The following is a 14,245-nucleotide window of genomic DNA, read 5'->3' as shown; positions in this document are numbered from 1 at the left end:
GTGGGCCAGCGTGGGAACCGGCTTTCCAGGGAACCGCGTACTGCGCCCCAATGGCAACAAGGGTCGTAGCTGGCATTTTCACACCCTCTTCTTCCCAGCATTTTAGGAAACTTGGAGTTCCAGTCGCTTTGCCCCTGAGAAAATGTCACTACCCCATAAGAAAAAAGGTAGAAGTAACTCTTTTGTATCTCAGATTTACTAATTTATTTTAAGCAAATGTAAAAAACATAAGGACTTTACGTAATCATTCAAAAGCTTGGGTCCCTCAATTCAATTTTTCCAAGTTGTCAGCACAGTTTTTGGTAATAAGAATTCAATAAGTATTTGTTGAATGAATAAAAGGTCTTAAATCCCTCAACCACGGGTAGAATTTCTAGAACATTAACCTTTCTAGTAAGGGGAAGAATACTGTATACAAACTTAGTGCATCTGCTCAAGTGGAGCACATTGATTGATACCTCCATTTCCCTTTCAATGATTCATTTTGACCATAATTTAGACCAAACTGAAAAAGCTTTCTAAAAAACCCCCGAAAAAACAACAACAAAAAAATCCTTCTACATTTATAAGTAATATACTAGTGCATATGCTGAAAGAATGTACTTTTTCACCAATGCTTACTTATTTGCATTAAGATGGAATCTTTGCCCCCTGGAATGGTAATGGTGAATCCCAGATCTATGAATTTCTCACCTCGGTATAGCGCAATCAGGACAAACAGCAGGATGTGAAGTACAATCGTGAAAAACAATTAAAATATTACTCCTTTTTAACAGTGGTGTAAAAACAAAGATAAGGCACAGGCTTTTTTTCCTTTTTCTCAGTAACAGAATTTATTGATCATCGCTAATTCATTATCCAGGCTATTTTTAAAATGTATATCATCTAAAATGTTATCGTTTCTGCATTTTTGCCTCAAATTTATCTTTAATTACCTTTAAATAGAATTAGCATATTGCATATCTACCACTCTTGAAGATGAGAAAATAAAAGCCACTGGTTATAATTCAGAGTGGCAAGAACTAGGCTAACTAGAAAACAGTAAAGGAGTAATAACAATAGTATTAACAATAAAGGCTGTTAATCAGAGCTGTGGCTTACAGCTATGCAGACTGTGCACTGTACACTCCAGGGAGCAATGCAGCATGGCAGCCCTGTAGCTAACAAGTATTGAGTATCCTACCACATGCCCGGTACTGCTATGAGCATTTTACAAGGAACTGGACTGTGGTGCAGATACTATGCTCATCCCCATTTTATAGATGAGAAAAAAGAAGGCATAGAAGGAAGTTAAGAACTTGCCCAAGATCACAAAGCTAATGAGTGCCAGAGCCAGGCATTTGACTCCAGAGCCCACACTCTTACCTATTATCCCATACTGCCTAACTCATAGTTACAAGTGCCATTACATGAAAAATTCCCTTTGGTTTTAAATCTTTCTTGCAGATAATTTTGAAAACTATTACTGTTTTACTAAATATATGGTAGCTGTCCCTTCATTCAAAATGATGATATGTGGTTTACAGAATTTACAGAATCTATCTCTGTAATTTGTAATCATACCTCAGATAGTGATGGTCTCCTCCTTACCAAAATCAAAAAAGAAAAAAAAACACAAATTAAATAAGACTTCATATTTGCATATACTTTAATAACAAGGTCACTTTAACTGTAAATGAACAAAGAAAGGGAGACAAGGAGAACTTAACACATGATCTTCTATAAGTTTGAGTCAAAACTGGTATACACGAAGCTTTAAAACATATATTATCTGTGTTAACAGAGGCTACAACTACCAATTTTGATTATGCACATTTTCTAAAACATTATTATCAAAGAGTACAAAGGTAGATCAAACAACGTCAAGAAAATTTTGTCCTAAAATTTTAACAAAGTCTCTTAAGAAAGTCTAAAAACCTCTTGCTTTCCCACATTGACTCTCAAAACTTTGAGTTTTATATTAGAATATCAGTTTGTTAACTTTAACATTTTACCATACATGAAAAATTATCAAAAATATATTGATGGGTCTATACTAATTGTAACTATTTACATTTACATTAAGCAAATTCTTTTACCAAGTTCTTTATATACAAATTACCATTGTCCTATGTGAAATTCATTAAAAAGTTAAAAACCACAGAAATGTCATTAGAAACAATGCATTTCAAAATGTAACTGCTTTCCATCAATGAAGAACATTTTAAAATAATTTAATTGAAAAGTATTGAACTCCCCACCAATTTCAGCTGCAACAGTATTCCTCCTGAATGTTTTCTGTGATTTAAGGGAAAAAAAACTGAGTAAAGCTTGATTGCAAAGAATTAAATGATAAAAATTTGATGAGTGTTTATTGATCTTCAAGATATTTATAGTCTAATTAGATTGGCATAAAAAACTAAGTGACAAAAATGTAAACAGTTTAAGATAACTGAAGAAACAAAAAGTTTTTAAAAACTGGTAAATACACTACATAAATACTTTCCATATTAATTTAATCATAAAACCGTATCCCAAATCCAATTGAACTGAATGCAGGCATGGCTTTTTGCTACTTCTAAAAAAGCACAGCATGTAAAAAAATTTAAACTACTCCAGACTGGAAAGAATTTAGAGTTTAGACACATCACAACAGATAAAAGAAATCTGTAAACATTTAAGAGGCAAAGGTTTGGGGGAAAGTTCATAAAAAGATTATATTAATGCCACTAAAATAAAAAGGACCACTTTAATTGTTTTAGGCTCATGATCACATAGTAAAGAAATGAAAAACTTGACCATAAAATCTTAAGTTTTTCAGATTTAAAGAGCATCAATTCAGATGACCATAAAACTGGGTGCAGCAATTTGTCCAGTATACATGCATCTCTCTTGTCCAAAAATTGACTGATTCTGTAACAACTGCTACAAATTTATGCCTCAAGATTCTCTGGTTCTAAAATAGAGATGAGTTCCATTTTGGAAATTATCTTAATTTATGTTAATTATACACTCTACTAAAACAAGAAATAAAGCTCTAAAATATTTACCTAATTTGTGCTCTGTCTCTGGACTTTAGGACCAATACTCTGCGTGTCTTCTTCCTGACTAGGGCGTTTCCCACCGCTGAGACCAGTGCCCATGGAGCTTCGTCCTACACATTTAAAAATGTACATTTAAGACCAAGCTCCGTGGCTCATGCCTGTAATCCTAGCACTCTGAGAGGCTGAGACAGGAGGATCACCTGAGCCCACGAGCTTGAGGTTGCAGTGAGCTATGATTATGCCACTGCACTCTAGCCTGGGCAACAAAGTGAGACTTTGTCTACAAAAAAAAAAAAAAAAAAGTATGCTTAAGATAGGAAAAGTGAGAACAGTATGCTCAAATGTTTCATTCTTACCTTGCTTCAATAGTTGAGTCTGCTGACTGTCGCCATGAGCATAATGTAAAATACCGCTTCCTTGAGAGCAATCTGTTAGTATTTAAAACATAGTAAAATTACTTAAAACTCAATCCAAGATGTAAATATTAAGACTAAAAATCCAATTTTCAGTATTTAAGGTCACTTTTATATGCACTTAAGACTAAATCTCAACCTTCCTATGAACCAAAAATCACATGCTCAAATCTGTAAAACTTAAATTTAGGCTCACAGAAATGTTGACAGTTCAAAGGAACAATCAGTGATAATCATTTTCTAAAAAAACATTTCTTTACTAGGTTACAATTAGAAACTTGACCATAAAGGCAAAACACTGGGGCAACAGTGAGACAGACATCTTTCCTTCACTCTTGCCCCATTCTTCCACACTCCTCCTTTAGAGCCCTTCAAAACATATTTCCTTGGAGATAAGCGAATGAGGGCCTGCCAGATGAGTTAAACAATTCAAATGACACAAGGGGAAGACATAGGACTTTGTGGCAGTTACCTAGCCTGAGCAATTACAAAAACCCTTCCAAAAACAACATTACAGGAGAATAGGTTGCCTAACATAGAAAAGTTTTAGAGAACCATTTTTGTCAGTGTGTCCAGATTATAGAAAAATATACCTTATGGCCTGAGCAAGCCTATGTGCTTATTTTTATTTTAATTTTGTGCTCATCAGGTTTCTCTGGATAAAAGAATGCAGCTTTTTTAGGTACTCAAAATTGGGAAAGTAGATGCCCTGGATCAGGGATGAGACCATCCATCATTAGAAAGGGGTATTTCTACCATAAATTAATAAACTGGTGTTGCCTATTGATACTTTAATTCACATTATCTTAAAATTTCTAGTCTGTCATTCACAGAATGGTCATCTCTAATTATACTGAAAACATTCAGTTTTTGGACTTGTAAGCCTGAAGGGCAGAATCTGCACTATGGCAAATTCACCACTGAATGGGGCTACCCCTGGTCTTAACCATCAGTAGGGCCTCCCCTGAGTACTGTATAACACTATTTAAAACTCCACGCAACTATGTGAATCTACTTAATGACACTGAACTGTATACTTAAAAATGGTTAAAATGGTTTTATGTCATTTATATTGTATCACAGTAAGTCAACAAATAACATTTTCAATTATCACATTCATTTATACCTTACACATTTTATTATTTTATTTATTTATATCCTACACATTTGCTGAGTGCCTCTTTATGGTAGGGACTATACCAGGTACTAAGGATACAAAAACTACTAAGACATGGGGTCTGCCTTCAAGGGGATCACAGCCCAGTAGGAGGAGATAGATAAATAAAATCACAATGTACAAAGAAGTGTTGTCAGGTATTGGGATGGATGTTGGTACAGGACACAGTGGGGCCTCTCAGGAAGGAAAAGGTCAATTTTACTGGAAGATTCATAGAGGTGGCCCTTAGGATAAGTCATAAACTGGTCACCTTAGTTTCATTTTCTCAAGTTCAATTCTATTCCTTCTTCCATTACTAAGTTTAAAAATGAGAATGGGCACTGTCTCTTTGGATGTATGCCCACTCTGACCCCTTTGGAGTATACATACATACATACATACATATATACATAAATAAATAGAATGATCTCAAAATATGGAGTAAAAGCAGCTAGACACAAAAAAGAATACAGACTAAATGATTCAATTTCTATAACGTTACAAAACAAACTACAGTATTAGGAATCAGGAGAGCGATTACCTTTGGGGAAGAGGGGAGAAATTAATAAGTCCAATACATATACTGAGAATTTTCTTAAGATGGTATTTTATTTCTTTAGAGAGCTACATGATAGAGAGCTACTCAAGATCTTCCATCTCCCTAAATTCATGAATATCACTATAACCTATGAAATGTAGTAAATTATATTTTCATGGGAGTAACAGTGCAAGAGACAATGAGTATAGAACAAAGCTTTGCTGGTCAACTGCCTTGTTATTAGCTTAGTCACTCACCAAATTGAAAATCCCCATATTCATATGTCTTCAGGGTTACTACAGCAGTTAAATTTCAGAATGTCAACAGTGTACAAGATGGAAACCCTAGAGTGAAAATACCTTTTTTGTCTTTAAAAGCAGTTCTTGTTTTCAAAAAAGTTTTGAGAAGTCCCCTCACGCTATGCCTTCAATAGCACTGAAAGAATTTTTCGCTTATAAAATTATGACTACTGAAAGGAAATACACTAAAATTTTAATAGTGACTGTCTCTGTTGGATTTTTGTTCTTCCTCTTTTCTATTTTCTGAGTTTTAAAAAATTCTCTAGTGAATGGTTTTTTTAAAAGCACTTCTGAGGTATAACTCATATACCATAAAATTCACTTATTTTAGGGTACAATTCAATGATTTTTTTTTTTTAAGTTAACTTATAGTGTTGTGTAACCATCACCATAATCCAGTTTTGGAACATTTCCATCCCCTCCAAAAACATCCCTCACGCCTATATACATTCATTCTCCATTCCTACCCCTAGACCCAAGGTAACCACTAATTTACTTTGTCTTTAAAGATTTGCCTTTTCTGATAGTTCATATAAATGGAATCATGCAGTATGTGGTCTTTTGTGTCTGCCTTAACATAATGTTTGAGGTTCATACATGTTGTAGCATATATTAGTATTTTGTTCTCTTTCATGAATATCATTCCATTGTATGGATATATTACATTTTGACTATTATACATAAAGATGCTATAAACATTCATTTATACATCTTTGTGTGGACATATGTTTTCTTTTTTTTTTTAGACAGAGTCTTGCTCTGTCACCCCGGCTAGAGTGTGGTGGCATCATTGTAGCTCACTGCAACCTCAAACTCCTGGGCTCAAGCGATCCTCCTGCCTCAGCCTCCTGAGTAGCTGGGACTACAGGTGCACACCACGATGCCCAGCTAATTTTTCTTCTTTTAATAGAGACAGAGTCTTGATCTTGCTCAGGCTGGTCTGAACTCCTGAGCCCAAGCAATCCTCCTGTCTACAGGCGTGAGCCACTGAGCACACCCTTGTTTTCTTTTCTTTTGGGTAGATACTTAGGAATGGAATTTCTGGGTTGTGTAGTAAATTTATGTTTAGCTTAAGAAACTGCCAAACTGTTTTCCAAAGTGGCTGTACTATTTTACACCCCACCTCTCAGCAATGTATGAGGGTTCTAGTTTTTCCCTATCCTCCATAGCACCTGGTGTTGTCTTTTTTATTTCAGCCACTCTAGTGGGTATTAGGGTGATGAACTAGCCCCAGTTTGCCTGGACTTTCCAGGCTATAGCAATGAAAATTTTGTGTTCCAGGAAACCCCTCAATCCCAGGCAATCAGTGGCAGTTGGTCACCCTAAGTGGGAGCAAAGTATTATCCCTAGTGGTTTTAATTTGCGTTTCCCTAATGACTAATAACACTGATGAAGAAAAGATACTTTATAATAGAAAAAAAGCAAACTAAAAATTAAAGAAAAACTAAAATATATTGCTATAGGAAACAGATAGTGATCTGTTTTATTATAAGAACAAAAGTACTTCATCTATGTATGGCTTATTGTATTCCTGAGCACATACACACCAAAAAAAATCACAAAAAAGAGAGGAGAAAAATACAATTTGTATTGCAGAGATTATGAATGTTCCACAGTCACTTAAAAACCTAAGAAAAGTCATAAAGAATTTTGCCCTTTAATGTGCCTTGTAAGGTATTGTAAAATAAAAGCCTAGACAGGGTAAGTGTAGGGCATAAAGAGACGTCCTTTAAAAGCATGTAAGCCCTTTCAAATGGAGCAGAATCCTGAGGACAGTGACGCTTAATAGCATAGTCCAAGTCTTAAGGATCTTTTCATAATTACTCCCATTTCTAGGTCTAAGATGTTTTCTCCTGCATCTGGCTACCCACATGCTACCCAAACCACCACCTTCAAGAAAATTTCTCTAGTTCCTTCAGCTCTCAATGATCTGCCCATTTTCTCCTATTGCACATAGAGGCAGGATATTACAATTTATCACTTTTTCCATTTGTTTTTGTTGCCCGTCCACACCCCCATTTAGACTGTAAGCTCCTATGTAGCTTTTTATGTCTTCTATATCTTTTGAAAGCCTTATAGAAGCTAGCTACAAAGTGTTACAGGCAAATATTTACATGATTAAAATATTTCAAGATTTATTAATTCTTCTATTACATCATAAACTACCGTATGTTTATAAGTTTGTGAAGCAAAATTATCCCAGTTTAACTTGCTACCATGATTAGCTTTTGAAGATAATTCCAAATAAAGGGATACAGGTTTGAGTGGACTAAAAAGCAGTGCATATCATCGCTGTCCATTAGCCAGGCACCTGAGGCCTGCTGGTTCCCATCCCTCTGCTACCTGCCTGTTATTTTAGTGCCTCATAGAGCTTCTGTCCCTCACACTCGTGTGGGCTGACAAGGCAGGGTGTGAACTGAATAGGAGATCTGAAAGAACTTTTGAAATCATATCTGGTTGAAGTTTACTTCAGATTGCAGGAGATCCTGAGAAAGAACATTTCTGAAGTATACTACCATCATTGGCAACTATTAAAATTTGACTGCTGGGTGAATCACATTCCAGTAATAAAATATTTTATCTTTTATCACATATATACAATAGCATTCCATTTGCAAAGGCCCAATGATGCAGGAAAAAGTATGAGCTTTGAGGCTAGTCAGACTTAGATCTGAATCTTAGCTCAACTACTTATTAACTGTAGGATCTTGGCTAAGTTTCCTAACCTTTCTAGGATTATTTCTCCAATCATAAAATGTAGATCCCACCCCACGCCACCCTCAGGTTATTGTGAGAATATAGGCAAAAATCCCCTACTACTGGGCACAAGGTAGGCAATCAGAATGTGAGTGCTTTTATTCCCTGCTTCTGAAACTAATTCTCAGAGGATAAAAATACATGCTGCTCTCGTAAGGATACAGGATATTTCTGAATTCAGAAAGGTTCAATTTTTTTAAAAGGTTTTATTCTTAATATCAATCTAGAACATCTGACTTTTTATTTTTAAGTAAGCATTCCTCAAATGCTGCCTTGTTGTTAATCAAATTACTTGGCTTCAGGCTATTTTTAATTAGAGCCACAGGAAACTGATATGATTCAAATTCCTAGTACATACTGACTTCTTGACATTATTAATATCATACATGCTAAGAATTCGCATGGTAACTAAAAACATAACGTACAGAAAACTATCACAGAACAGACTATTAAGAAAAAATTCATGTGCACAAAGGACTAGAGGCCCCTATGCATGTGTATGATAAACCTCTTGGTCATGTTCACAGGGCCACTGACCTTAATTAAGTACCTTACAGCTGATATCTATCTAAGGAGAGTAAAAAATACTGAGCATTATGAAAATATGAGATTTGAGTTTCATTTTATCCTTAAAATTGCTCTCCTCATTCAGTTTGCAAGACCTTTAATTTGACAGTATCTACTACATGTAATGATATTTTCCATCTCTAAAATGTCGCTGATTGAGTGAGGGTACCTGTGTGTGGGATGCACATGCATGCATGTGTACAAAAAACCTATTAATTTTCAAGATAGACTTTTATAAAACATATTACAATGAGGTTCAATAAACAATGTATCTGATTATTAATCTCTTTATGTTACTAAGTACAGAAATTTCCTTTTCACTTACTTCCACTGCTGCTACAACCTGGGATATTTTCTGCAGGAGAATACTCCATGAAGCCTCCATTCCCATTAGGATTAGACGGTACTGATGCAAGAAGACCTAAAGGGCAAGAAAATTTTCTATTAAATTATGATCAAGATCAAATTCAAGGATAGGTATATAAACAGCTGCCAAAAGAATAAATTAAAGGTAGTTACTGACATACCTAGTCCTCTATATCGTGAAAGCTGCTGATAGATCTGTTTCATCCTTTCAATATTCAAACGGCTTGCCTCAGCATGGTTCACCATTGGTTTAGGATAATTAACTCCTATCAAACATTTGGCTACCTTTTGGATACCTTCTGGTGCATTCCAGGGATCATAGATATATTTTGCAGGGAAGCCTCTCAGAACAGGCAAATAACGCCTTTTGGGAGAAGTAAGAAAAATTATTAATAAAATGCACCATAAGCAAATTATAATGAACTACTAGCTATGAGTGACCAAAATCAAATCAATACCATTTAAATGATCTGTTTACCCTTCTCACCTCTGCTGCCCATCTTGAGTGGGAATACTTTAAGCATTGCTTAAACATGAAAAGTTCTTCTTGGATTAACTATTCCAAACTGAATAATAATCACTCTTGATTTACCTGATATAGTCTCCATTGGGATCTGTTCTCCTACCAAAACTAGCAGGACAATAGCAGTGAAAAAACTGTTGGAAAAAGGAACTACAAGACAGCCACATCCAACTTCCAGCATTTATACTCCAATCTGCATCAAGCAATAATTCTTCAAATACCTTCAGAAGTAACAGTAACCAATTAGTTTGCACACACACAATTCTCAAAGCAAGCATTTTCGAGGTCATTGTAGATTAAAAGTCAAAGCAAAGAAAATCTACCAAAGAACTGTAAAATTAAACAATCCAAAATTAGCTTCCTTGTGTATGCTCTGTTCTATAGTGAGCTATTTCAAGGAAAGAAACACATTGGTAATATAGTAGACTTCTGAATAGAATTTACTGTTTCAACCTTTGCCATGTTATTGGGGGCGGGAAGATAAAAAATTACTCAAGTCACTGACTGAAAGGATAAGATAGGATATTAGTAGAGAAAGTGCAGTAAACCACTTTCAAGAAAGCAAAAATGCTACCAAATAACCAAAAAAACTTAGAAGCTTAATACATTGGCTTGGATAAAGGAAGCATACCCAGATATAAATGCACTTTTTAAAAAATGCACTAGCATTACATAGTTTGAATTTCAAATTACTTGATCCAAAAGAAAAGAGAATTAAAATAAGTGATTTTTATGCTTTCATTAAATGTGTGCTGTACATTTTCTCTGTGTACAACTCTGTACTAGGGAATATAGGAGACGCAAAAAAAAAAAAAAAACAAAACCACAGGATCAGAAACAGTCCTGGATAGGGAAAATTTGTGATATAGCCAGAAAGGTAAAACATGTATGTAAGTCCTGTTATGTTTAACCACAAGATGGTATCAGAAAACGTAGTATGCTTCCCTTTTCATAATAGAAGTATCACAAAACAGTGTGGTGTTGAAGTGAGGTGAAATGATTTATTTTAAAATTTATAATATGAATTTCTTATTTCTAGGAACTCCTGGGTGAATGCTTTGTGTGACAGGAACAATCACTTATAAAAATATCTATCCAATAAATCCAGAGTGTTAAACCTTGTAATTCTCTTAATGGTTATGCCTGTTTAACCACTGAAATGACTTTAGGTTAATCAATTTAACCAGTTTTTACCATTTCTCCTGTCTGATTATACCATCCTGCTCTCCAAAAGTGTACCTGTGTTTTGAGGATTAAATGTTTTATCTACTGAAAAACTAGACTATAAATGAATTAATAAAATAGACAACTTTTAGGATTTGTTTTAATAAAGTATGGATTCCTTCAAAATAAGACCATGCTATATTAGTCAGAACACCTACCTTCATTCCTTCTTCCCAACTAATCCACAGGTCACCTCGTGTCAGGAAGCAAGCAACTGCATGTCTGGCTAAATGGTGAATCCAACCCTCCTGACGAAGCTGTGTCATGATGGCATCAATCCACGGAAAGCCTGTCCGGCCTTCTGCCCATTTGGCTAAAGCCTCAGGATTCTTATCCCAAGGAATCTGAACACAGATGGGGTTTCCTTCCATTTTATCAAAGCGTGGATTATTTGTTGCTGCTGTATAGAAAAATTCACGCCATAATAGTTGCCCATAAAGAGAAAGGGGAGGAGAACTGTTCTTCTTTACCTACGATCAAAAAGCAAAGAAGTATTATTAGCAATTTCTTTAAAAGTGTTTTGAAAATTAAGCTCAAATTTTATTATTTTTTAAATTTTTATTTATTTATCTTTTTGGAGACAGAGTCTCATTCTGTTGCCCTGGTTAAAGCATAGTGGCATCATCACAGCTCACTGCAACCTCAAACTCCTGGGCTCAGGCAATCCTCTTGCCTCAGCCTCCCCAGGAGCTGGGTCTACAGGCACACGCCATCAGGCCCAGCTAATTTTTCTGGTTTTTGTAGAGACAGGGTCTCACTCTTGCTCAGGCTGGTCTCAAACTCCTGACCTCAAGTGATCCTCCCACCTTCAGCCTCCCAGAGTGCTAGGATTACAGGCACGAGCTACCCACACCCAGCCTTAAGCTCCAATTTTAGATAATACCTTTTTGTAGAGATCTGTTAGTTTGAAGTAAAACAGTCGACATGACAAACAACCAAATCGGAGATAAGGACTGAGTCCAGTAGGGCTTGCAAGGAGGGAATTTGCATTCATTCGTGGTCTTTCAAAGTTTGCCACCCAAGCCTGAAAAGACAGAGAAAATTACATTAATTAATTGTCTTTTCCATTTTAAAAGAGTGCTCAAAATTGAGGTTTTTAAAAAGTTACATAGTTCTTAGGGAATAAAATCTTAGCCACAAATTACATGCTTTAATAAAAAATAAGACAGGATAAAAAAAAGTGAGCATTCTTTTGCTTTAGCCATCCTCATGTGAAATAAATTATCTTCAAATTTTCAACACAAGGCTGAGAGCACCTTCAACCTGTCTCTTCAACACTGAGGTAAAGATGAAATAGAAGAATTCTATCCTAGCTTCAAAGTTATGGTCATCAGATACAAGTTTAGGTAGAAAGAACAGAAGAGGCAGTATGGTAGTAGCTAAAGAGGAAATAATAAGAGGAGGGGAAAGGGCATTTAAATGAGGACATAGGCATTAATTTTCAAATAATTAGGGTTGTGCTATTTTTACTATTTCCCTCAATCCTCCCTTTTCAGCAGTCTATCCTTTGTTTTTAAAAGATAATGAAATTATTTTAAATGACATTTAGGAAATATGAGCATGGCTATATGGTCAACATTATCATACTTTTCTTTCCAAATGCCTTTCCAAACGTGTAAGTGCTTCAGTTTCTCCACCTGGCCACACTGCAGAGGATAAGCCATCTGTATCAAAACCTAAAAAATAAAAAAGAAAAGAAAAAAAAAAATCATTCTTCTGAAACTAAAATAATTTTTATGTAACCACAATAATTCAGAGAACAAATGGCTTTGCGGAAAAATTATGAAAGTAGCATAAAAATGAACCGAGGGCCTCAACAGGCCCTCATGTATAGAGGACATGACATGATCTGTATTCTTTAGTATGTATACCTTAAGGTGGTGACAAGAGATCACATATTTATAGAGCACATAAATAATGTAAAGATTTATCACTTCTTAGTTTCTTTTCTTTCTTCTTTTTGTCCCCTTTCTTTCTTTCCCTACTAATGCAAAATACATGGCAAAATTAGAAATGGAATTTTCTGAGTGATTACTGATTTATTAACTCTTAAGCTCCACACTGATTGCAGTTTACACTCACCTAGCTCTTCCAGTGAAGGGACTCCATATTTCTCATCATGGTCATCAGACAGAGGAGTTGTGCACTTTTCTATCACTTCTGAAGTAATTGTCTCTACTGGTATCTCTAGTGGTTCCATTTTGCTGATGAGAGTCTGGAATCTTTTATAAGTTAGAGGTGGTTGTCCACCATTGAGTTCTATGATCCTATTTTAAGAGTTAGTAAAACGCAGTTAGTATAAAAAAATGACAATATATTTTGGTTCATAAGCCCTGAAAAGGCTTAAAACCAGAAAATAAAATTAACCATTTAAGACTTTTAAGACAATGTTAGCTTCTTATATGACCCAGAAATGTGTTCAAAATAATTAAGGAGTCCAAAAATTATTCTCTTCATCTTCTAGACTATCTGCTAGGTATAAAAAATATATGGTATGAAAATACCCAAACCTTTAAGACAAAGAATATTAAGGACCTTAGTTCACAGAACACTGCCTGTGGAAAACAAAAGAATGTTAAGGATATATGTAAAAACAACTAAGTGGGTAAATTAGCCTGAAGGCAATAACAAAAAGTTAATATGCACAAACATGTAAAAAACATGTTATGACCCAGCTCAAAGACACTATCAATTATCAATAAAAACTAAACCAGGCTGATAATTATATTAAGATGTAATCAAGTCTTATTTTAAAAAATTTTATTGGGTATATTTGAGGTTTATAACATGATGCTACAGGATACATACAGATAGGTCAAATGGTTACTACAGTGAAACAAATTAACATATCTATAATCTCACATAGTTGCTTTTATGTGTGTGTGACAAAAGCAACTAAAATCTACTTAACAAAAATCCCAAATATAATACAATTTTATTAACTATAGTCCTCATGTTGTACTAACAAATTTTTAGGTTTGTTCATCTTACATGTTTGTGACTTTGTACCCTTTGACCTACATCTCCCTATTTCCTCCGGCAAGTTTCACTAATTAGGATTCTACAAAACTGTAGTGACAATTACTTGCTATTTTCCATTGTGCTCATGCCTTCATTAGAGATGTCAGCATATGTATCTATGTCACATACTTAGGACACATAAGCTCTAACATCTCAAATTATTTAAATTTAAGTAACTTTTAAATTTACTTCTGATCATTAATTGCCTCAATCAAGTCATACTTCCAAAAAAAAAAAAAAAAAAAGGGAATAACTAGCTTTGCCAATGGTAGTTTGGATTAGAAACTACTTTGGAGTAACTAATTATTCTTTTTCACTCTGGCTACTTGTTTATTAGCATTTTGGGCCTCAATAAAGA

At 34.9% G+C, this 14,245-nt stretch overlaps 1 protein-coding gene across 1 annotated transcript in view; it reads right to left on the bottom strand.

Moving 5' to 3' along the window:
• Positions 1–1,624: 1,624 nt before the first annotated feature.
• CRY1 (cryptochrome circadian regulator 1) overlaps positions 1,625–14,245 on the bottom strand; it is a 69,711-nt gene continuing 57,090 nt past the window's right edge. The window contains exons 4-13 of the mRNA XM_045553024.1: positions 12,949–13,133; positions 12,454–12,542; positions 11,750–11,890; positions 11,025–11,336; positions 9,712–9,863; positions 9,281–9,483; positions 9,079–9,174; positions 3,380–3,451; positions 3,030–3,133; positions 1,625–2,277 (exon numbers count right to left, since the gene is read on the bottom strand). Of these exons, the coding sequence (XP_045408980.1) occupies positions 3,030–3,133; positions 3,380–3,451; positions 9,079–9,174; positions 9,281–9,483; positions 9,712–9,863; positions 11,025–11,336; positions 11,750–11,890; positions 12,454–12,542; positions 12,949–13,133 (1,354 nt within the window). The 3' untranslated portion in view covers positions 1,625–2,277. The remainder of the gene's footprint in view (positions 2,278–3,029; positions 3,134–3,379; positions 3,452–9,078; positions 9,175–9,280; positions 9,484–9,711; positions 9,864–11,024; positions 11,337–11,749; positions 11,891–12,453; positions 12,543–12,948; positions 13,134–14,245) is intronic.

Source organism: Lemur catta, chromosome 6 (genome assembly GCF_020740605.2).
Source record: "Lemur catta isolate mLemCat1 chromosome 6, mLemCat1.pri, whole genome shotgun sequence".
Lineage (NCBI taxonomy): Eukaryota > Metazoa > Chordata > Mammalia > Primates > Lemuridae > Lemur > Lemur catta.
This window is presented reverse-complemented; position numbering and strand designations above follow the sequence as displayed.